The sequence below is a fragment of the Hyla sarda genome, chromosome 1 (genome assembly GCF_029499605.1).
Source record: "Hyla sarda isolate aHylSar1 chromosome 1, aHylSar1.hap1, whole genome shotgun sequence".
NCBI classification, from domain to species: Eukaryota; Metazoa; Chordata; class Amphibia; order Anura; family Hylidae; genus Hyla; species Hyla sarda.
The window spans coordinates 101,347,493-101,373,609 of record NC_079189.1 but is presented as its reverse complement, the minus strand read 5'-3'; the positions used below and the strand labels follow the sequence as shown (position 1 = coordinate 101,373,609).

Here is a 26,117-nt window from a genome sequence, read left to right as displayed (position 1 = left end):
AATGGGATTTTCTAACGGCCGTATAGGATTTTGTAACTGCGGTTTTCAGCTGATTTTCAGACAGAACTTTGCACGGATCTTTAAAACAGAGTCATTTTGTAGTGTGAAACAAGCCTTAAAGAGGTACTCCGGTAAAAAAAACTTTATATATTTTTTTTAAATCAACTGGTGCCAGAAGATTAAACAGATTTGTAAATTACCTCTATTAAAAAATCTTAATCCATCCTGTACTTATTAGCTGCTGAATACTACAGCGGAAATTCTTTTCTTAGCTCTCTGCTAACATCATGACCACAGTGCTCTCTGCTGACATCTCTGTCCATTTTAGGAACTGTCCAGAGCAGCATATGTTTGCTATGGGGATTTCCTTTTACTCTGGACAGTTCCTAAAATGTACAGAGATGTCAGCAGAGAGCACCGTGCTCATGATGTCAGCAGACAGCTCTGTGTTTCAAACGGAAAATAATTTCCACTGTAGTATTCAGCAGCTAATAAGTACAGGAAGGATTAAGATTTTTTAATAGAAGTCATTTACAAATCTGTTTAACTTTCTGGTACCAGTTTATTTATAAAAAAAAATAGTTTTTCACAGGAGTACCCCTTTAATTGAATTGCATTTTACTGTCAAACAGACAAGTCAGAGGACAACTTGAGTTTATAATTACTATTTATATTTACTTGTTTTTGTTTTGTTATTTTAGAATTTTAAAAATATATATTTTTTTTAAACTAAGCAAAACAGTAAATCTCTATTTTACAGATCTTGTGAATTGTGACACTTCTAGCGCAGCTTTGTGTTCTCACTGGTTTGTCAGCCCCTCCTGTTCTGGGCCATTAGAAATAAGAGCCATTGCAACAATTTGCACCACAGATTGCTACAAAAGAGCTCATGTTGTTTTACAAACTGCTGGGGGCTATACACCCTGACAACCAGTAGCTGAGTTTTCTCACCTCATGTGAGGTTCGGAGCCCCCAGCTGTCTGCCTTTCCTGGGGGTCAATATACAACCTGGAAACAATGTGCCCGTCTGGCTGCAGTCATCCCTTTTCAGCAGTTCACTTACTGTAGGTGCATGCCAAAGAAAAAGAAGCCCATTCTAAAACACATTAATGGTAATGTCCGGCGGCGGCAGATGAAAGCATCTTCATTGCAGGATAATTCAATTAACCCATCGTTGAATATTCAGAACCTGAGATTAAACATCTAAATGAAGAATAAATGTGAGATGTGCTGAAAGGTCACCTAGAAGCCATCACTGCAGACCTGACAAAACTTGTAAGGTTTTACATTAGGAATAAGGCCGTCTTAACACTGTGCTAGAAGTGTCCATCAGACGTATACGTCACTGAGAGTTCCCATCATATACGTCCAATGTATACCTGTAGTATATGGCACAGATCAATCATAGATCATCAGCAGGATCCAGTGGAAAAAAAAAGTTAAAGGGGTATTCCGCTGCTCAGCGTTTGGAACAAACTGTTCCAAATGCTGTAGCCGGGGCTGGGAGCTCGTGACATCATAGCCCCGCCCCATCATGATGTCACACCCCGCCCCCTCAATGCAAGTCCATGGGAGGGGGCGTGACGGCTGTCAAGCACTCTCCCATAGACTTGCATTGAGGGGGCGGGCGTGATGTAATGAGGGTGCGTGATTATGACGTCACCAGCTCCCGACGCCAACTCCAGTGTTCGAAACAGTTTGTTCCAAACGTTGTGCCCCTTTAACTTTTTTTTCACTGGATCCTGCTCAAAGGAGTAGCATGTAAGTCAGTGCTATTGCATCCAACAGACCACCAATAGGTACAGCCTTAAAGTAGGACAAAATTACATGTGGGTCTATGGATCCATTTAACACATATGCAGAGACCTATCCCAGCACTTATGTTAAACAGACACAGCTGAAGACTGTTTAACATAGTATAAAACCTGTCTAAGATTTTTGTATTTTTCGCAACTTCCAACTATTTAAAGACCACCTGTCAGTAGTTTAGAGCTATCAAAACGGCTTACAGGCCCATAAACAGGTAGGTTATCTGTCATAAATAAGGAGAGGGGCAGGGGACACTGACAATGCAGAGAGCTCTGGGCACCTTACAAGAAGATCATGCCGCCTGGGAATATGCAGTAGCACCATGACTTTAAACAATGTTTATCTCGGTCATGCAAGCTGCATGACCAAGACTTCAGGTAAGTATGAATTCCCCTTCCCAACCTCTTTAGAGGCCTGTCAACAGTTTTAAGAGAACCTAATGCTTCTGTTTTCAAGGAAGATAAGTTGTCACTAGAGGCATCTAGCATTAGTTTAATCCTCTAGCATTTTGGCTGAAAAGGGTGTGCATGTGTACAGGGAGGATAGGAGGCATAGCTATCAGCTGAATACATAAACGGTATATGGAGGTACAGTAGAGGGGTCAGACACTTATGTGGAAGTACTATAATAGTTTCCTACAAAACTGAGCTGAAATACCTCCAGAAATGAGTCCTTACTGTAAATGCCACTTCTTTTACTAAGTTTGGAAATAACTTTACTCTACAAAAAGAGGATGCTATTATATATTATCAGTTCCTAAAATTAATAAGCACCATAGGGAAGCAGCTGTGGGAGTGCACCTATAGGGAAGCAGACATCGAAGAGACATTGAAAGAGAAACCATACGACAGCAGCCATTGGGAAAACAACCATGGGAGAGCAGCCATCACAAGCGCACCTACTGGGAGAGTAGACATGGGAAAGCTTCTATTGGGAGAGCAACCAGTGGGAAAGCAGTAATGAGAAAGCAGCCAAGGGAAAGCAGACATTTAAAAGAGAAACCATGGGAGAGAAGCCATTGGGAGAGAAACCATAGAAGAGCAGCCATTGGGAAAGAAGCTAATGGGAGAGAAGTCATAGGAGAGCAGCCATGAGGGGAGCAGCTATTGGGAGGGAAGCCAAAGGAGAGCAGCCATGGGGGAGCAGCTATTGGGAGAGAAGCCATAGGAGAGCAGCCATTGGGAGAGAAACCATAGGAGAGCAGTCATTGGGAAAGCAGCTATTGGGAGAGAAACCATAGGAGAGCAGTCATTGGGAAAGCAGCTATTGGGAGAGAAACCATAGGAGATCAGCCATTGGGAAAGCAGCTATTGGGAGAGAAGCCATAGGAGAGCAGCCATGGGGGGGCAGCTATTGGGAGAGAAGCCAAAGGAGAGCAGCCATGGGGGAGCAGCTATTGGGAGAGAAGCCAAAGGAGAGCAGCCATGGGGGGAGCAGCTATTGGGAGAGAAGCCATAGGAGAGCAGCCATTGGGAGAGAAACCATAGGAGAGCAGTCCTTGGGAAAGCAGCTATTGGGAGAGAAACCATAGGAGAGCAGTCATTGGGAAAGCAGCTATTGGGAGAGAAACCATAGGAGAGCAGCCATTGGGAAAGCAGCTATTGGGAGAGAAGCCATAGGAGAGCAGCCATGGGGGAGCAGCTATTGGGAGAGCAGCCATGGGGGAGCAGTCATGGCAGGAAGCATAGAAGAGCAGTCATGGGGGAGCAGCTATTGGGAGAGAAGCCAAAGGAGAGCAGCCATGGCGGTAGCAGCTATTGGGAGAGAAGCCATAGGAGAGAAGCCATTGGGAGAGAAACCATAGGAGAGCAGTCCTTGGGAAAGCAGCTATTGGGAGAGAAACCATAGGAGAGCAGTCATTGGGAAAGCAGCTATTGGGAGAGAAGCCATAGGAGAGCAGCCATTGGGAAAGTAGCTATTGGGAGAGAAGCCATAGGAGAGCAGCCATGGGGGAGTAGCTATTGGGAGAGCAGCCATGGGGGAGCAGTCATGGCAGGAAGCATAGAAGAGCAGTCATGGGGGAGTAATCATAAGAGAGGAGCCATGGGGAGCAGCTATTGCGTGAGCAGTCATAGGAGAGAAGCCATAAAGAAGCAGTCATAGGGAAGCAATCATAAGAAAGCAATCGTATGAGAGAAGCCACAGGAAAGCAGCTATGTGGGATTAGTGCCACAGGAAAGTAACTATGGGAGAGCAGATTTCTGCTGAGACAGCAGATCATAGCTTCTGGACTGTGGTATAGAAAGCAAAACAGCTGGCAAAATCTCCAGATTCAGTGCCATGTTCCTACTGAAAACATGGAGAAAGCAGTTGCATAATTTTAAGGCAGTTGTAAATCTTAATGTGTTAAAGAGGCCTTTCTGCCTATGTATGAATAGCTACAGGTAGCTCAACCAATGCAGAATATCGTGAGATTATTTTATTTTAACATGATAGGATATTTGTAGGTAATATGACATTTTTCTGATACAGATAATTGTAGTTTAGATAACCACAATAGTATCATAAATGAGAACAGGAAGGGAGCTAAGAAATGACACGCAGAAGGTCAGCATCACCATGAATGTACCTGGTACATAGAGTAGGTGTCTGAGCTGACAGTACGGCTGTAACAAGAATACAATCACACAATATGCACATGAAGAACAAACAAAGACAAGTAGTGGTGCACACGACTTCAGGGGTCAGACTAGATGGATGTGTATTGGGTCACTCATTGGCACTTGGTTGGGCATGGGAGCTTGTTGATTAGATTTCCATATGTAATGAGGCGACTACCACAAGCTACTGGTTAGGAGAGATGTCCACTGAATAGTGTGACAACACTTGTAGATTAACACCTTTAGCTGCTCTTTCAATGGAAATTCTCAGTTTATGACGAATTGGTTGCAAATCTGACATTTGCTGCAGATTAGACTGCAAGATAAGAGAACAAGTGATCTGCACCTGTAGAGTGCTGCAGGTGGAGGAAACACCAAAATGAGTTGTTAGTGGCGTTCACAGTGACATTTTTCACAGTTTTTATTTATTTTTTAATCCAAAATGTTGTAGCCAATGTTACAAATGTATAGCCACTTTTTAAAAAGCCTACATAGAAAACAATAATTTTTTTTTATTTGTTCTATTTTTAAGGCAGCATGCTGTGGTTATGGCTTTTTTCCATAGGATTCTCTATTGGACTTAAAAAATACACACACAAAAATAAAGAAAAAAAGAAATCATCACAAATGCTATAAAAACTCAACAGAAAATGCTTAAAATGAATGGCATTTAAATAATAAAAATAAAACATTGGGTATATTTGTATGAGGAATTTTTCCATATGAAAAGTGCACAGCGAAATCTGTGTCAGAAATCCAAAGAACATTCTCAGATTTCTGCAGTGTATTTCACTCTGTTGCCGCAGATTTTGCTGTGGTTTTAGATGTGGATAAGAAAATCCACATCCTGGCCACCCAACCTGTTTTTTATGGAATCAGTGACTTGTTCCTTGTTTATTTTTTGTGACTTGTATTTCAAATCCATAGTGGAAAATGTTCATTGCAGTTCACAATGTCAACTATGATGTGTATCCCAATGGGACGTGCACTATAGACATATGTATTCCAAAGCAGAATATGTATGAGAAATATGCAATGTTGTCTTAAAGAGAATCTGTCAGCTCTATGTGCTGCAGACACCACTGAATAGCTGTTAGGGTATACAAGTAAACTTTACCTTTCCTGGAGATGATTGTGGTTACCAAACTCATAAACTCCCTTCTTAGTTCTTCTTATTTCTCAGCCAAGTGTCAAGGAGGTTGAGCGGAGCTGCTCAAGTGCCAAACCTGGCACACCTCCTCTTCCATATCTCCTAGCCCCTCTTTGACTGATGCACAAGGCTATGACTCTTTCACAATTGGTTGAGAATTAAAAAGGTGACTTTATAAATTTGGCAACCACCATTAGCTCCTGGAAAGGTACAGTCTGTTTTTAAACCCTAACAGCTCATTCACACTACAAAATCTCCCCCAAGAAATACTGCAAGTCATCTGAAGCCGGGTCGCCAAAACAAGGCAGCGCTAGGACCCCTTAGAAATGTGTTGTCCCAATAGACAGCAATACATTTCAAAGCGGATTCCGCCAAAATAATAAACAATTTCATTCTTTCGGCAGAGTCTAGGTCCGGAATTTCCGCCGTGGAAATTCTGTAGTGTGAATGGTGAAGCAGAATCCCATTGAGAACAATGGGAGGCTGCTGCACTGTACTTTCCAATCAGGATTTCTGCTCTGGAAAATACGTAGTGTGAATGGGCCCTACCAGCTACTCAATGGTGTCTGCAGTTAGAGTGACAGAAAAGGCATTCTAGGTCCTTAACAGAACACCACAGATACTACTGCTTAAAGTGACAGACTGGTTGAGCAGTCATTCTACATTAGAGGAGCGGCAGCATTGAAGTGGCAGTAAACTGGTGAGTGAGTATAGAATATTATCGTTTTTCATCTGCTCCCTGCCTGCAGGTCATTTTTTTTTCTTTTAAATACCAAAAATCCCTTTTAAAGGGGTACTCCCACCCTAGACATCTTATCCCCTATCCTTTGGATAGGGGATAAGATGTCTGACCGCGGGGGTCCCGCCTCTGAGGACCCAAGCAATGTTGCATGCGGCACCCACCTGTTTCTTGTCCGGAAGCGCTGGAGGGTCTCGGTTGCGACCACTGGAACGGAAGTCCGTGACATCAGGACTCCGCCCCCGTGTAATGTCACGCCCCGTCCCCTCAATGCAAGTCTATGGGAGGTGGGTGCCACATGCAACATTGCGGGGGTCCCCAGCGGCGGGACCACCGCGGTCAGACATCTTATCCCCTATCCTTTGGATAGGGGATAAGATGTCTAGGGTGGGAGTACCCCTTTAAACCCTGCCAATGATATTTTTTTTTAAAGCAAATAAAATACATAAAGTCATCAATAATTTGCTACTGAATAAACTTGTCAGAAATGTAAACTTCAGCTGCCCATCTCGGAAATATAAGAATTATTTATAGTGTGCTACATGATCTTTCCAGGGATTCTACTTGAGGTTCCCTTTCAGGTGCAAAATTTCATGCCAACTATCTTCTTACAAAGACTGGTGTAATACAGACCCGTGACCTCTGCGTACGGGGAATCTTAAAGTGAACTAATAAATAATAAGGTCTGTTTGTAGAACACAAGGACTACCCCGAGACCGTCATTGTATGCCAGACTTGGCTGCTATACCAAAATACTTCCTGTACATTAGAGATAAACCTGCCGGACCCTGATATATAACCCCTCCGTAGTAATGTTCACATAGGCTGCCACATTACTATGGCCTCCGGAAAGTGTAGCCGCTGTAAACAGGAGTACAGCTGGGATTAAGCTTTAACTGAGTCACATATCACAGTGTCAGCAGCACACATGGACTTTTACAGCAGTGAAACCTGTGCTACAGCTGGCTGCATGAGTCCATATAGGGCAAAGACCTTTATGATCAATGTGATGGATTAAAGGGGTACTCCCGTGGAAAACTTTTTTTTTTATTTTATTTTTTTATAATCAACTGGTGCCAGAAAGTTAAATAGATTTGTAAATTACTTCTATTTAAAAATCTTAATCCTTCCAGTACTTTTTCGGGGCTGTATACTACAGAGGAAATGCTTTTCTTTTTGGATTTTTGCCGACACCTCTGTCCATTTTAGGAACTCTCAAAAGCAGGAGAAAATCCCCATAGCAAACATATGCTGCTCTGGATAGTTCCTAAAATGGACAGCAGAGGTCAGCAGAGAGCACTGTGGTCGTGGCTGAAGAGAAATCCAAAAAGAAAAGCATTTCCTCTGTAGTATACAGCCCCTAAAAATAAGAGTTTTCTAATATAAGTAATTTACAAATCTGTTTAACTTTCTGGTACCAGTTGATTAAAAAAAAAAGTCTTCCACAGGAGTACCCCTTTAAACACTGGGATATAACAGATTCCTCTATAATCTTTTCTGACACTCGGTGGCTATTAATACCCACAGCCATCAACATAACAGAGTCATAGTGAAATATCACTATGTCACATTATTTATTAAAAGGTTTGTCCAGTCTTCTTAATATAAAACTTAAAGAAGACCTGCATCCTCTACTGATCTACCTGTCTGAGTAAATCCTTGTAATTCCAAAGAACTATTTGTGCACTCCACTATTTTGGAATGGGTGCTGTTAATGGTTTGTGAGACCAAATTCATAAAAAAGTAACAACAATTGCCAACCATGCATATTTATGCTGAATTTCTTTTAATATTTTATTATTTTTCTAAGAGGGTTTAGTTAGATCCATGCGGCTTATATCAACTGGCTCCAGGAAGTTAAACAGATTTGTAAATTACTTCTATTAAAACATCTTAATCTTTTCAATAATTATAAGCTGCTGAAGTTAAATTGTTGTTTTCTGTCTGGCAACAGTGCTCTCTGCTGACATCTCTGCTTGTCTCGGGAACTGCACAGAGTAGAAAAGGTTTGCTATGGGGATTTGCTTCTAAACTAGGCGGTTCCCGAGACACGTGTCATCAGAGAGCACTTAGACAGAAAAGAACAACTCAACATCAGCAGCTCATAAGTACTGAAAGGATTAAGATTTTTTTTTATATAAGTAATTAAAAAATCTGTTTAACTTTCTGGAGCCATTTGAGATATATATATATATATATATATATATATATATATATATATATATATATTAAAAAAAAAAAGAAGGTTTTTCCTGGAATACCCCTTTAACCTCATGGATCTAATTGAACCCTCTTAGAAAAAGAATAAAATATTAAAATAAATTCAGCATAAATATGCATGGTTTGCAATGGGTTACTTTTAAGTAAATCCTTATATTCCTCAAAAAAATTATTTTCTTATGGCGCTGCCTTATTCTATTTCTCTGTTCTTCTTATTAGAAATGTATGACTAATGAGCCAACTGGGTGTTACCACTTGGGGGAGTGTCTGCACTGTCAGTTTTGATTGGGTAGTCACAGACAACTTCAGCAGCTGATAAATCTTGGTAGGGTTAAGATTTTTTAATAGAAGTAATTTACAAATCTAGAAAAGAACTCAGTCCGGCACCAAAATATGGGGTAAAAGGCTTGTTTTTATTTATTCCACAGCAGGATACATACAGATCAAGATGTCTGATGCGTTTCGCCCTTTACAGGGCTTAATCGTAAACGATTAAGCCCTGTAAAGGGCGAAGCAAATAAATGGATCCCTCCAAGGAACAGCCCAGGATAGAGGCAGCGCACAAGACTTCAAAGGTAAAATGGTTTATTTACCCGGCATGCAACGCGTTTCGCTGGATAACCAGCTTCATCAGGCATTTCATGCCTGATGAAGCTGGTTATCCAGCGAAACGCGTTGCATGCCGGGTAAATAAACCATTTTACCTTTGAAGTCTTGTGCGCTGCCTCTATCCTGGGCTGTTCCTTGGAGGGATCCGTTTATTTGCTTCGCCTGTGTGTCCAGGAGCAGCTGCCGTTCTTCGCCCGTTGCAGGGTCACTTCACGCCTTCACCATAGTTGTACTTGGTCGCAGTACAACTATACTTGGTGAGCAAGTTTTCTTGTTTGTTCATATTCTCTTTGCACTACGGTATCACACTAGGAGTGCTCTCCTTGTTTGTACATTGCTGTAAAGGGCGAAACGCATCAGGCATCTTGATCTGTATGTATCCTGCTGTGGAATAAATAAAGACAAGCCTTTTACCCCATATTTTGGTGCCGGACAGAGTTCTTTTCTAGTATAAGGAGTTGCCGGAGGCAGTGACGGCAGTCCGCTGCACAGGTGTGCGAGGTTTCCAGCGCTGGTGAGAGCGGTATCCATATCCTTTTAATTTACAAATCTGTTAAACTTTCTGGATCCAGTTAACATGAAAAAATATGTTTTTAACCGGAATACCCCTTTAATAGAGGAACGACACAGCACAGAGCTATAAAAAATATGTTCTAGGATTGTTATTTCATGGAGAATGCAAGGATTTACTAAACCAGGCAGGTCAGGATTTTAAGGGTACGTTCACACTGTGGAATTTCACGAAGATATTCTGTAACTGAGACTTTGTCTCAACGGCCGCCACAGAAAACCTTTGGCACTAGAACCGCACAGACCTGACCCATTCACACCAATGCTAGATTAGGGAATCTCCAAGCAGAATTCCTGATCTGAATTTCCCGCAGAGATTCCATAGTCTGGACATACCCTTATACACATGGTCTACCTTAGCCTAAGTCCCATTCACTTCAATACGATTAAGCTTCAGTCCCAGTACAGGTAGGGGTGTCAGGAGTCGAACCCTCACTGATCTGATATTGAGAAGAGGTCATGAATAAGTTTGCATCATTCTAATATTTTATAGGGGATTTATTATCTCCCATATGGCATTTTCCTAACATACAAAACTCTCATTTTTTTTTATTCAAGCTTCATTTGAACAAAAATAAATTTTTGCAAATTTTGGTCTTATTGCATCTTTTTGCCACTTTTCTTTTTTAAAGTGGTGGTAGTGGGGGTATTAAATAGGAGGGGGCATGACTAGAGCCTAACACAGTTACTATAATTTATGCAAGAAAAGTGGTGTAAATTATGGCTGCCCATAGCCGGCATAGATTTCAGAGTGTGGTGCACCACAAAAGATGTGCCTTATTTTAAATAAATCTTACCCCAGCACATCTTTGTATGAGACCAACATATGAAATATCGGTCTTAATAAATCCCCAATATTGATGTTTTAATTCTTTGCTTGCTGCCAATGATGGGGGGGGGGGGGTGTCAGAAAGTATTCAGCCTGTATTAATAATAGAGACATATCTGCAGTTGTGAGGGGGAGTAAGGTCCTCAAGACCCCGTCTAATTTGTAGAATAAAGGGGTGCACTCAGCCACCAACTAAACATCTTTTTACATATTAAATCTTAACACTCAGCCGGTAATTTACCGACACAGCCGGTACTTCAGCCGTGCTATCGGTAATTTCTTATCACAAATACCGGCCATGCAAATGGTCGGTATTTACATTCAGGAGCAATTTCCTCCTGGCGGCTGCAGCGGCTAAGTGGCCATGGCCCGCTATTCCCTCTGCAGGCAGCGCGCGCCGCGGCCACTTTAAATTAGTGAGCAGCACCTGCGGCAGTGACGAGTGACGTCCTCTTGCGTCGAGGAGCCGGGCAGGAGGACATCACACGTCACTGAAGGAGCCACCAACACAGATTGCTGGAAGAAGCTGCCTGCGGGGCTGCATTGAGGAGGAACAGGCAGTGAATGTCGCTTAATGGCATCTTTATTATTGGTGGGGACTGGGGACCGGACGGTGAGGCCGAGGATGGTGTTATGGTGGGGTTTAATTAACTAAAATTGCACAGAGGGATCAGTGGGGTTTAAATTGAACCCCCCTGATCCCCCTGGGCCATTTTAATTGATCCCCCTGTACCATTTTAATTGCCCCCCCCCCTTAATCAGGGGGGGGGGTCCATTAAAATGGCTCAGGGGGATCAGGGGGTCAATTAAAATGGCACAGGGGGATCAGGGGTCAATTAAAATGGCATGGGGGGTTAATTGAAATGACAGAAGGGGGATGGGGGTGTCAATTAAAATGGCAGAAGGGGGATGGGGGTGTCAATTAAAATGGCACGGGAGGATCAGGGGGATGGTGCCCTGTGTCATTTCAATTCCCCCTTCTGATCCTCCCTTGCCATTTTAATTGACACCCCCCATCCCCCTTCTGCCATTTTAGTTGACCCTCCCCAATGCCCCTGCCATTTCAATTGCCTCATCTGATCCCCCTGTGCCATTTCAATCCCCAACTGACGTCCCTGTGCCATTTCAATACCCCCCCACCCCCTGATCCCCCTTGGCCATTACTGCCAGACTCCAGAAGCAGAGGGGTTGATTTGCCGTTGCTGGGCTGGTACGTGATGGGACATTGGCTGAGCTTCCTGTGATGTCACGCATACATAATTATGCAAATTAGCATGGCCGGTATTTTTTTTGCAAGAAAGGTGACAACCCTGGCAACAGTGAAGCTTTCTGTTTACAGCATGTATGCTTGATGTCTAGAGACACATAATAAATCAGTCATGAGCCCCGTTACGACAGAATCTGGGCCCATCGAAACCCGCTGGACTGGTGCCAAGTCTTAATATTACATTATTGGTGTATTTTCTGCACAACGCTGCCTGTTAAAAAGTTGGTCTATGACATAAAAAACATTTCCTCAGCAAGACAATACAGAGCCAACATTACACAATGTCCTGCTTGTCACAAACAACAAATAGCAGCTATTATACCACCGCTCATAGCTGTATGTCCTAGCTACAAAACCACCATATGGCTGTCCGAACATGCTGGGAGTTGTAGTTTTGCAACAGCTGGAGGCACCCTGGTTGGAAAACACTGACATAAAGGGAAGAGGCAGAATGAAAAGACTCTGTTCGGATTGCTGAGTGTTCCACTTTCTGTTAAAAGTTGGTAAGTATGTATTAGGGCACTGTTTCCCAACCAGGGTGCCTCCAGCTGTTGCAAAACTACAACTCCTAGCATGCCTGGACAGCCTTTGGCTGTCCAGGCATTCTGGGAGTTGTAGTTTTGCAAAAGCTGGAGGCACTCTGGTTGGGAAGCACTGTATTAGGGTATATAAAGTTGATAGAGGGGGTAACTGTGGAGACCCCCTATATAGTACAATGTGTATGTAATGCTTTAATGCTCCTATATCACTGCTGAGGAAATGATCAACATGTAGAGGTTATCCAGGGAAAGGTTTAAAGGGGTACTCCAGTGGAAATTTTTATTTTTTAATTTTTTTTATCAACAGATTTGTAAATTACTTCTATTAAAAAATCTTTATCCTTCCAGTACTTATTAGCGGCTGTATATTACAGAGAAAGTTCTTTCGTTTTGTTTTTTCTGTCCACAGTGCTCTCGGTTGACACCTCTGTCTGTATCAGGAACTGTCCAGGGAAGCATAGATTTGCTATAGGGATTTGCTCCTGTTCTGTACAGTTCCTGATAAGGACAGAGGTGTCAGCAGAGAGCACCGTGGACAGAAAAAAAAAAAAGAAATCCAAACAGAAAAGAACTTTCTCTGTAGTATTCAGCAGCTAATAAATACTGGAAAGATTAAGATTTTTTTATAGAAATAATTTAGAAATCTGTTTAACTTTCTGGCACCAGTTGATTAAAAAAAATGTTCTCCACCAGAGTACCCCTTTAATGTTACTATGTTAGTATGTATAAAGCTGGCAGAAGACAGCAAACTCCAGCGCTCGGATGTTTCTCCATAGAACTGAACAGAGCAGCAGGAAATACTCACCATGGCCATGACTCCATTCCAACTCCATGTCACTGTATAGTGCTGTACGGAGGAATGGGGGGCTCAGGACCACCTCAGCCATCATATACTTATTACCTAATAATAATAATAAAAAAAATATATATTTTTCAAGGGATAAGCCCTTTAATTCAAAACTATAATGTCTATATTTTTATAATATGTTTCTTTATTGTTCTTATTTATTTTTTATTTATATTTGTACTCATTTGGGGAGATTTATCAAAACCTGTGCAGAGGAAAAGTTGCCCAGTTGCCCATAGCAACCAATCAGATCGCTTCTTTCATTTTTAACAAGGCCTCTGCAAAATGAAAGAAGCGATCTGATTGGTTGCTATGGGCAACTGGGCAACTTTTCCTTTGCACAAGTTTTGATAAACCTCCCCCATTGGGTGGAGATTTATCAAAACCTGTGCAGAGGAAAAGTTGACCAGTTGCCCATAGCAACCAATCAGATCGCTTCTATCATTTTTGAAAGGGCCTCTGAGAAATGAAAGAAGCGATGAAATCCCCTGTGAACTTCCTCTAAAGTGGTGTTCCTTAACCTGTGACTCTCCAGCTGTTGCAAAACTACAACTCCCATTATGGAGCGCCACAGGTTAAGGAACGTTACCCTGAGGCTATGTTCACACGGTGGAATTTCCGTGCAGAATTCCATAGAAGAATTCTGCATGGACATTTCACAGCAGCAGAGTCCCATTGAGTTCAATGGGATTCTGCTGCACTGTGCACACGGTGGAATTTCCGTGTCAGACGTTTCCGCCACGGAAATCCCAATTCCAGAGTCCGCAGAAAGAACAGACATGTCTATTCTTTCTGCAGAGTCCGCACAGAAATGCATTGCCATCACATTTCCGGGTGGTCGTAGCGCTGGCAGGCTCTTCCGGCGATCTGCTGTCGGTGGAATGTCCGCACGGAAACTTTCCATGTGGACATTCCACTGTCTGATCATAGCCTAAAGGCTTTCAAACCAATAAAATATCACATTTCAGCATCCAATAAATCATAAAACACAAAATAATTTTTTCAGGGGGCAAACACATGAAAAACTGCATAAGTGTGACACCCTGTGAGCATGCGCCCTTTCTCACAAAATGCGTTGCATCTATGCGTTTTTTATATATTTGTTGTTTAGTTCATGTTTAATGAATTATTGGATGTTCAAATCTTATCTTTTTTTTTGGGCTTAAAAACGTTACCACATGCTCAGCGTTTATTCCCCGCAAACATTAAAGTTGGAGAGGTTACTCTATCTTTGTGCATACAGCAGTCAGAGCCATACATGCTTGTTTGGACTCTTAGACTAGGTTCACACTACGAAATGTCTGCCTGCCATTCCGCTTTGAAATTGCAGGCAGAAATTCTGCTTGCTAAAATGTACAAGCTAGTGAATGGGTTTTCACACTTCGGAATTTATGAAGCGGAATTTGTGAACGGAAAATCCGCTTTAAAATATCCGCCTGAAGAATGGTGTTGCTCATTCTTCAGGTGGATATCCTCGCGGAACACATTGCAGTCTATTGGGGGATTGCAATGTCCACGCAGTCCTAGCGCCAAATGATTCATTCGGCGCTGGCCGCACTCGGAATCTCTGGGCGGAAATTTTCCGTCTGGAGATTCCGCGGTGTCAACCTAGCCTTAGGGCTTGTTCACACTGGCAAAATCCACATTGAAAGCCAATTTCATTTCCATCACTGGTTATACTAGGTATGAGGTTGGCTACTAGGGTGTAAAGAACTGCATTGCAAGGAAGCGCTCCTTGGTTTAAGAACAATGCCTGTTACACAGTCACTACCTGAAACTGTAGGTATATATCAAAAACTAAGGGAAAAATAGGGCTGGGAATACCGAATTTTTTAGTCTGCACGATATTAATTTTCCCCCATCGGGAATGTATTATCAGCCCAGCGCAGCGCTGTCCCCACATCGGGGAACTAATCCTATGTTACCCGCCAGTGCTGTTCTGCCCCCCCCCAATTAATGATCAGCCCAGCGGGGTACTACTCACAGATGTCAAGCACTGCCCTCCTCCTTCTTGTTTGGGGCCGCCAGGCAGTGATACTCTATACTGTACGCCAGTGGTCTCCAACCTGCAGACCTCCAGATGTTGCAAAACTACAACTCCCAGCATACCCGGACAGCCATTGGCTGTCCGGGCATGCTGGGAGTTGTAGTTTTGCAACAGCTGGAGGTCCGCAGGTTTGAGACCACTGCTGTACGCTGTATCCCTATGCCCGGGCTGCAAAAGATAAAGAAAATAAACTATAACTTACCTACATCGGCCTCACGCAGGGGACGGGAACGTCGGAAAGCCGTCAGCCTATCACCGGCCGTAGCGATGTCCCGCCCCGGCCAGTGATAGGCTGAGCCCACTGTCATGTAAGGAGCTCTGGCCGGCTTCTTACATGACAGTGCGCTCAGCCTATCACTGGCCGGGGCGGGACATCGCTGCGGCCGGTGATAGGCTGACGGCTGTCCGATGTTCCAGTCCCAAGGAACAGCGTGTGGCCGACGTAGGTAAGTTAAAGTTTATTTTCTGTATCTTTTGCAGCCCGGGCATAGGGATACAGCGTACAGCAGTGGTCTCCAACCTGCGGACCTCCAGCTGTTGCAAAACTACAACTCCCAGCATGCCCGGACAGCCATTGGCTGTCCAGGCATGCTGGGAGTTGTAGTTTTGCAACAACTGGAGGTCCGCAGGTTGGAGACCACTGGCGTACAGTGAGTTCCATCACCGGCAGCCTCCAACAAAGAGGAGGAGGGTAGTGCTTCAAGGTGACATCTGTGAGTAGTACCCCGCTGGGCTGATCATTAATTGGGGGGAGCAGAACAGTGCTGGAGGGTCACATGATTTGCCAACGAGCTCCGGTATACTCCGGTTACAGGTGTTTGGTCCCCGGGCTGTATTCTTCTTACTTCTTGTTAGCCCAGCACTTCACACGTAGCTTCAGCCTATCACTGGCCGCAGCGATGTCCCGCCTCGGCCAGTGATAGGCTGAAGCTCCGTGTGACGTGCCGGGCTAACAGGAAGTAAGAAGAATACAGCCCGGGGACCGAACACCTGTACCGGAGCTCCGGGGGCTCGTTGGCAGGTAAGAGACAGTGTGTTTTCTTTTATTTTGCAGCCCAGACGGGATAAAAGGAAAAAAGTGCGCGCCGGAGTACTCCTTTAAAACCATACAAAGCTATTCATGGGTCCAGAAAGGCACATCTATAATAAGGTACTGGCAAATAATTTAAGGGCTACTCCGCTGTAAACATCTTATCCCCTATCCAAAGGATAGGGGATAAGATGTCAGATCGTGGGGTCCCGCACCCCTGTCATTTGGTGCACGGAGCAAACTCCACTGTGTGTGTGTTCCTTACGCCGTCGCTGCCGGCCTGGAGATCACTGGGGTCCCCCGCGGCAGGACTCTGGCGATCAAACATCTTATCCCCAATCCTTTGGAAAGGGGAAAATATGTTTACAGCAGAGTACCCCTTAAAGTGAATTATGATAATACTCTGACCATGCACAGATATTTTATTTTGCACATTTTTGAAAACGGTGAAAATTTTGATAATATTTAAGCATGGAGTGGAATATTACACTGGAAACAACGGGAGATGGTTCTTAAAGGAAATCTGTCACCAGTGTCACCCGCACTAACCTGTCAGTACCGACATATAGTGCAGGTGACAATGATGACAACGGTACTCACCTCGTCCCGTTCCGTGGCAGGGATCTTTGGTAATCTCCTCCGTTAGCTCCGCTCCGGGCATCTAGCTTGGGGCATGGGCGGAGCTTAGTGACGTCACCGCTGCTGCTCCCTGCTGGGTCCTGCTGTGGGAGAACAGCTGCAGTGACGTCACTAAGCTCCACCTGTGCCCCAAGCCGGGTGCCTGGAGCGGAGAGGTTAGTGCAGGTGACACTGGTGACAGATTTCCTTTAAGGCCTAATCACACATATTTTGATGTAGAAGTCGGCATAGATTCTGCACCTCCACACTACAGAAGCCATAAACGTACTCCTTGTGGAAAATACCTCCACTGTAGATTTTTCTAAAAATCTTAATTTGCCTCTGTACCATAGGACCTGCAGGTGATTCCGTAATGTGAACTTAGCCTTGGGGCCCGTTCACACTACAGAATATTCTGTGTGCTGCCAAAATCAATCAGTGCTAGGACCATGTTTACATGCCCTGTCCCCACTGACGGCAATGTAGTCAGCGCCGAATTCCACTGAACGAGTCCGGAATTTCCACCACAGAAATTCTATGGTATGAACGGTGCAGCAAAATCCCAATGAAAACAATGACATTTCTCAGCGCCAAAATGTTATAGATTCTGTGGTCCCTTACAGTGAATAATATACAAGTCTATGTAGTCTATGTATTCACTGTAAGGGACCACAGAAACTATAACATTTTGGCGCTGAGAAATGTCATTGTTTTCATTGGGATTTTGCTGCACCGTTCATACCATAGAATTTCTGTGGGGGAAATTCTAATTCCGGACAGCTGTCCGCAGCTGATTTTTAGCAGCGGAATCACCGCTACGGAATACCTACCGCAGACCCCTTTGAAGTCAATGGGCTCTGTGGCAGATATTCCGCAGCAAAGATTTCAGGAAACCTGCCGCGAATTTGAAACTAAATCTGCTTGTGTGAATGAGCCCTTAAAGTATATTCACCACCCAGAATAGTTGCAGAACGTTCTGCAATCCAGAATCAGTTTTTCATCCATTTGAATGAGGTTGTTTTAGCACCAAGCACTTGGATTTCTGCAAACCTCATTCAGATGAACGGGACGGTCAGAGAAATTTCCGCTATAAATCTGCAGCGTGTGGGACTATGGCTATTCCGTAATATACTGTCGGAGTTGCTGGTTTAGGTTGTATGGGTTTATAGCAATGGATTTTGCATAGGAGAGAGAAGTAATAAACCTGTAAAGACGGTAATGGCTGAAACATTATATGTCACCTGGGTGTTTCCCAGAGCAGATCCCACTAATATACATATAGGATGGATAGATAGCAAATAAGTGAATAGATAGATATGAGATGAATAGATAGATATGAGATAGATAGATATGGGATAGATAGATATGAGATAAATAGATAGATAGATAGATAGATAGATAGAGAGATATGAGATAGATAGATATGAGAAAGATAGATAGATATGAGATGAATAGATAGATATGAGATAGATAGATAGATATGAGATAGATATGGGATAGATAGATATGAGATAGATAGATATGGGATAGATAGATATGAGATAGATAGATATGGGATAGATAGATATGAGATGAATAGATATGGGATAGATAGATATGAGATAGATAGATAGATAGATATGAGATAGATATGGGATAGATAGATATGAGATAGATAGATATGGGATAGATAGATATGAGATGAATAGATAGATATGAGATAGATAGATAGATAGATAGATAGATAGATATGGGATAGATAGATATGAGATAGATAGATAGATAGATATGAGATAGATAGATAGATAGATATGGGATAGATAGATATGAGATAGATAGATAGATAGATATGAGATAGATAGATAGATAGATATGGGATAGATAGATATGAGATAGATAGATAGATATGAGATAGATAGCTAGATAGATATGAGATAGATAGATAGATAGATAGATAGATAGATAGATAGATATGAGATAGATAGATATGGGATAGATAGATATGGGATAGATAGATAGATAGATAGATATGGGATAGATAGATAGATAGATATGGGATAGATAGATATGAGATAAATAGATAGATATATAGATAGATAGATATGGGATAGATAGATATGAGATAAATAGATAGATATATAGATAGATAGATATGGGATAGATAGATAGAACGATAAATAGATAGATAGATATGAGAGAGAGAGATATGAGATAAATAGATAGGTTGATATGGGATAGATAGATATATAGATAGATAGATAGATAGATAGATATGGGATAGATAGATTGATAAATAGAGAAATAGATAGATAGATAGATAGATATGAGATAGATAGATGAGATAAATAGATAGATATGAGATAGATAGATAGATAGATAGATCGATAGATAGATATGGGATGGATAGATAGATAGAATGATAAATAGATAGATATGGGATGGATAGATAGATAGAATGATAAATAGATAGATATGGGATGGATAGATAGATAGAATGATAAATAGATAGATATGAGAGATATAGATATTAGATAAATAGATAGATATAAGATAGATAGATATGGGATAGATAGATATAAGATAGATAGATATGAGATAGATAGATAGATAGATAGATAGATAGATATGGGATAGATAGAATGATAAATAGAGAAATAGATAGATATGAGACAGGTGTGTGTGTATATACCAGTATGTATAGCGGTAAGCAGCCTAGCACTCAGGGGACAAGCAATGACAGGTGCAGCAGGTGCAGTATACAGGGATATCCCTGGGGTATATACTTAGCAATGCCATAAATCAGTGTATTGATGAGCTGTATGCAGCAGGACCTCCCTTCCCCCCTTGCCCCTGTATAACACTACACAGCAGGACCTGGCACAGCCCACGTATTACACCATAGAGGTGGCAGTGCCCAGGAAGCAGGAGACACAGCAGCTGGCACCTCCCTGCCCTATACATGGTCACTGTGTACCCTTCTCCTCTTACCGTCTCCTTGGCAGCACTGACGGGCACCAGGATGCCAGCTCCTTTCCAACCTGTCATCCCTTCGCCTGGCTTCAGGCCCATTTCGCGATATAGTCGCTCTCCCCAGTTCTGAACTCGGCCGTCACGATATATGGCATAACAAGTCAATGCCAGCCCTGCCCCGGCTGCCCCGGAGACCAGCAACAGCACGGAGGAGCGGGTAGAGGAGGGAGAGCCCCCCGAGATGAGCCTGCTGTATGCTGGGGGGCATGGTTGATGGTGATGGGCACGGAGGGCACGGAGCAGCCTGCGAAGAGCAGCCATCTGCAGGAGTGACAGCTGGGGAGGGGGCAGGAAACATCGCGAGAGGAGCTGACACTGCACTGAGGCGCTGTCCTCATCCTAACACTGCTGTATATACTGAGTGTACGTCACCACATATACAGTATATACTCCATGTATATGTGTCCTCATCCTAACACTGCTGTATATACTGAGTGTACGTCACCACATATACAGTATATACTCCATGTATATCTGTCCTCATCCTAACACTGCTGTATATACTGAGTGTACGTCACCACATATACAGTATATACTCCATGTATATCTGTCCTCATCCTAACACTGCTGTATATACTGAGTGTACGTCACCACATATACAGTATATACTCCATGTATATGTGTCCTCATCCTAACACTGCTGTATATACTGAGTGTACGTCACCACATATACAGTATATACTCCATGTATATGTGTCCTCATCCTAACACTGCTGTATATACTGAGTGTACATGTCACCACATATACAGTATATACTCCATGTATATGTGTCCTCATCCTAACACTGCTGTATATACTGAGTGTATACGTCACCTCATATACAGTATATACTCCATGTATATGTGTCCTCATCCTAACACTGCTGTATATACTGAGTGTATACGTCACCACATATACAGTATATACTCCATGTATATGTGTCCTCATCCTAACACTGCTGTATATACTGAGTGTACATGTCACCACATATACAGTATATACTCCATGTATATGTGTCCTCATCCTAACACTGCTGTATATACTGAGTGTACACGTCACCACATATACAGTATATACTCCATGTATATGTGTCCTCATCCTAACACTGCTGTATATACTGAGTGTACATGTCACCACATATACAGTATATACTCCATGTATATGTGTCCTCATCCTAACACTGCTGTATATACTGAGTGTACACGTCACCACATATACAGTATATACTCCATGTATGTGTCCTCATCCTAACACTGCTGTATATACTGAGTGTACACGTCACCACATATACAGTATATACTCCATGTATATCTGTCCTCATCCTAACACTGCTGTATATACTGAGTGTACATGTCACCACATATACAGTATATACTCTATGTATATCTGTCCTCATCCTAACACTGCTGTATATACTGAGTGTACGTCACCACATATACAGTATATACTCCATGTATATGTGTCCTCATCCTAACACTGCTGTATATACTGAGTGTACACGTCACCACATATACAGTATATACTCCATGTATATGTGTCCTCATCCTAACACTGCTGTATATACTGAGTGTACACGTCACCACATATACAGTATATACTCCATGTATATGTGTCCTCATCCTAACACTGCTGTATATACTGAGTGTACGTCACCACATATACAGTATATACTCCATGTATATGTGTCCTCATCCTAACACTGCTGTATATACTGAGTGTACACGTCACCACATATACAGTATATACTCCATGTATATGTGTCCTCATCCTAACACTGCTGTATATACTGAGTGTACACGTCACCACATATACAGTATATACTCTATGTATATCTGTCCTCATCCTAACACTGCTGTATATACTGAGTGTACGTCACCACATATACAGTATATACTCCATGTATATGTGTCCTCATCCTAACACTGCTGTATATACTGAGTGTACGTCACCACATATACAGTATATACTCCATGTATATGTGTCCTCATCCTAACACTGCTGTATATACTGAGTGTACACGTCACCACATATACAGTATATACTCCATGTATATGTGTCCTCATCCTAACACTGCTGTATATACTGAGTGTACACGTCACCACATATACAGTATATACTCTATGTATATCTGTCCTCATCCTAACACTGCTGTATATACTGAGTGTACGTCACCACATATACAGTATATACTCCATGTATATGTGTCCTCATCCTAACACTGCTGTATATACTGAGTGTACGTCACCACATATACAGTATATACTCCATGTATATGTGTCCTCATCCTAACACTGCTGTATATACTCCATGTATATGTGTCCTCATCCTAACACTGCTGTATATACTGAGTGTACACGTCACCACATATACAGTATGTACTCCATGTATATGTGTCCTCATCCTAACACTGCTGTATATACTGAGTGTACACGTCACCACATATACAGTATATACTCCATGTATATGTGTCCTCATCCTAACACTGCTGTATATACTGAGTGTACACGTCACCACATATACAGTATATACTCTATGTATATGTGTCCTCATCCTAACACTGCTGTATATACTGAGTGTACACGTCACCACATATACAGTATATACTCCATGTATATGTGTCCTCATCCTAACACTGCTGTATATACTGAGTGTACACGTCACCACATATACAGTATATACTCCATGTACATGTGTCCTCATCCTAACACTGCTGTATATACTGAGTGTACACGTCACCATATATACAGTATATACTCTATGTATATCTGTCCTCATCCTAACACTGCTGTATATACTGAGTGTACACGTCACCATATATACAGTATATACTCTATGTATATGTGTCCTCATCCTAACACTGCTGTATATACTGAGTGTACACATCACCACATATACAGTATATACTCCATGTATATGTGTCCTCATCCTAACACTGCTGTATATACTGAGTGTACATGTCACCACATATACAGTATATACTCTATGTATATCTGTCCTCATCCTAACACTGCTGTATATACTGAGTGTACGTCACCACATATACAGTATATACTCCATGTATATGTGTCCTCATCCTAACACTGCTGTATATACTGAGTGTACACGTCACCACATATACAGTATATACTCTATGTATATGTGTCCTCATCCTAACACTGCTGTATATACTGAGTGTACACGTCACCACATATACAGTATATACTCCATGTATATGTGTCCTCATCCTAACACTGCTGTATATACTGAGTGTACACGTCACCACATATACAGTATATACTCCATGTATATGTGTCCTCATCCTAACACTGCTGTATATACTGAGTGTACGTCACCACATATACAGTATATACTCCATGTATATGTGTCCTCATCCTAACACTGCTGTATATACTGAGTGTACACGTCACCACATATACAGTATATACTCCATGTATATGTGTCCTCATCCTAACACTGCTGTATATACTGAGTGTACACGTCACCACATATACAGTATACACTCCATGTATATGTGTCCTCATCCTAACACTGCTGTATATACTGAGTGTACACGTCAACACATATACAGTATACACTCCATGTATATGTGTCCTCATCCTAACACTGCTGTATATACTGAGTGTACACGTCACCACATATACAGTATATACTCTATGTATATTTGTCCTCATCCTAACACTGCTGTATATACTGAGTGTACGTCACCACATATACAGTATATACTCTATGTATATGTGTCCTCATTCTAACACTGCTGTATATACTGAGTGTACATGTCACCACATATACAGTATATACTCTATGTATATCTGTCCTCATCCTAACACTGCTGTATATACTGAGTGTACACGTCACCACATATACAGTATATACTCCATGTATATGTGTCCTCATCCTAACACTGCTGTATATACTGAGTGTACATGTCACCACATATACAGTATATACTCCATGTATATGTGTCCTCATCCTAACACTGCTGTATATACTGAGTGTACACGTCACCACATATACAGTATATACTCCATGTATATGTGTCCTCATCCTAACACTGCTGTATATACTGAGTGTACATGTCACCACATATACAGTATACACTCTATGTATATCTGTCCTCATCCTAACACTGCTGTATATACTGAGTGTACACGTCACCACATATACAGTATATACTCCATGTAAATGTGTCCTCATCCTAACACTGCTGTATATACTGAGTGTACGTCACCACATATACAGTATATACTCCATGTATATGTGTCCTCATCCTAACACTGCTGTATATACTGAGTGTACGTCACCACATATACAGTATATACTCCATGTATATGTGTCCTCATCCTAACACTGCTGTATATACTGAGTGTACACGTCACCACATATACAGTATATACTCCATGTATATGTGTCCTCATCCTAACACTGCTGTATATATTGAGTGTACATGTCACCACATATACAGTATATACTCTATGTATATGTGTCCTCATCCTAACACTGGTGTATATACCGGTTCTGAGTGTACACGTCACCACATATACAGTATATACTCCATGTATATGTGTCCTCATCCTAACACTGCTGTATATACTGAGTGTACGTCACCACATATACAGTATATACTCCATGTATATGTGTCCTCATCCTAACACTGCTTTATATATTGAGTCTACATGTCACCACATATACAGTATACACTCTATTTATATCTGTCCTCATCCTAACACTGCTGAATGTGTATATACTGAGTGTACACGTCACCACATATACAGTATATACTCCATGTATATGTGTCCTCATCCTAACACTGCTGTATATATTGAGTGTACATGTCACCACATATACAGTATATACTCTATGTATATGTGTCCTCATCCTAACACTGGTGTATATACCGGTTCTGAGTGTACACGTCACCACATATACAGTATATACTCCATGTATATGTGTCCTCATCCTAACACTGCTGTATATACTGAGTGTACGTCACCACATATACAGTATATACTCCATGTATGTGTCCTCATCCTAACACTGCTTTATATATTGAGTCTACATGTCACCACATATACAGTATACACTCTATTTATATCTGTCCTCATCCTAACACTGCTGAATGTGTATATACTGAGTGTACACGTCACCACATATACAGTATATGCTCTATGTATATGTGTCCTCATCCTAACACTGCTGTACAGTATATACTGAGTGTACACGTCACCACATATACAGTATACACTCTATATATATCTGTCCTCATCCTAACACTGGTGTATATACTGAGTGTACATGTCACCACATATACAGTATACACTCCATGTATATCTGTCCTCATCCTAACACTGCTGAATGTGTATATACTGAGTGTATACGTCACCATATATACAGTATATACTCTATGTATATCTGTCCTCATCCTAACACTGCTGAATGTGTATATACTGAGTGTACATGTCACCACATATACAGTATATACTCTATGTATATGTGTCCTCATCCTAACACTGCTGTATATACTGAGTGCACATGTCACCACATATACAGTATACACTCCATGTATATCTGTCCTCATCCTAACACTGCTGTATATACTGAGTGTACATGTCACCACATATACAGTATACACTCTATGTATATCTGTCCTCATCCTAACACTGCTGAATGTGTATATACTGAGTGTACACGTCACCACATATACAGTATATGCTCTATGTATATGTGTCCTCATCCTAACACTGCTGTACAGTATATACTGAGTGTACACGTCACCACATATACAGTATACACTCTATATATATATCTGTCCTCATCCTAACACTGCTGTATATACTGAGTGTACATGTCACCACATATACAGTATACACTCTATGTATATCTGTCCTCATCCTAACACTGCTGAATGTGTATATACTGAGTGTATACCTCACCACATATACAGTATATACTCTATGTATATCTGTCCTCATCCTAACACTGCTGTATATACTGAGTGTACATGTCACCACATATACAGTATACACTCCATGTATATCTGTCCTCATCCTAACACTGCTGTATATACTGAGTGTACATGTCACCACATATACAGTATACACTCTATGTATATCTGTCCTCATCCTAACACTGCTGAATGTGTATATACTGAGTGTATACGTCACCATATATACAGTATACACTCTATGTATATCTGTCCTCATCCTAACACTGCTGAATGTGTATATACTGAGTGTATACCTCACCACATATACAGT

At 41.8% G+C, this 26,117-nt stretch overlaps 1 protein-coding gene across 5 annotated transcripts in view; it reads right to left on the bottom strand.

Moving 5' to 3' along the window:
- Positions 1-20,183, bottom strand: part of MICU3 (mitochondrial calcium uptake family member 3) — a 167,498-nt gene extending 147,315 nt beyond the window's left edge. For 3 of the 5 annotated variants that reach the window (XM_056558741.1, XM_056558779.1, XM_056558768.1), the window contains exon 1: positions 19,842-20,183. In XM_056558741.1, the coding sequence (XP_056414716.1) occupies positions 19,842-20,144 (303 nt within the window). In that variant the 5' untranslated portion in view covers positions 20,145-20,183. The remainder of the gene's footprint in view (positions 1-19,841) is intronic. The other 2 variants (XM_056558751.1, XM_056558760.1) reach the window with 1 other exon arrangement.
- Between the last annotated feature and the right edge of the window lie 5,934 nt (positions 20,184-26,117).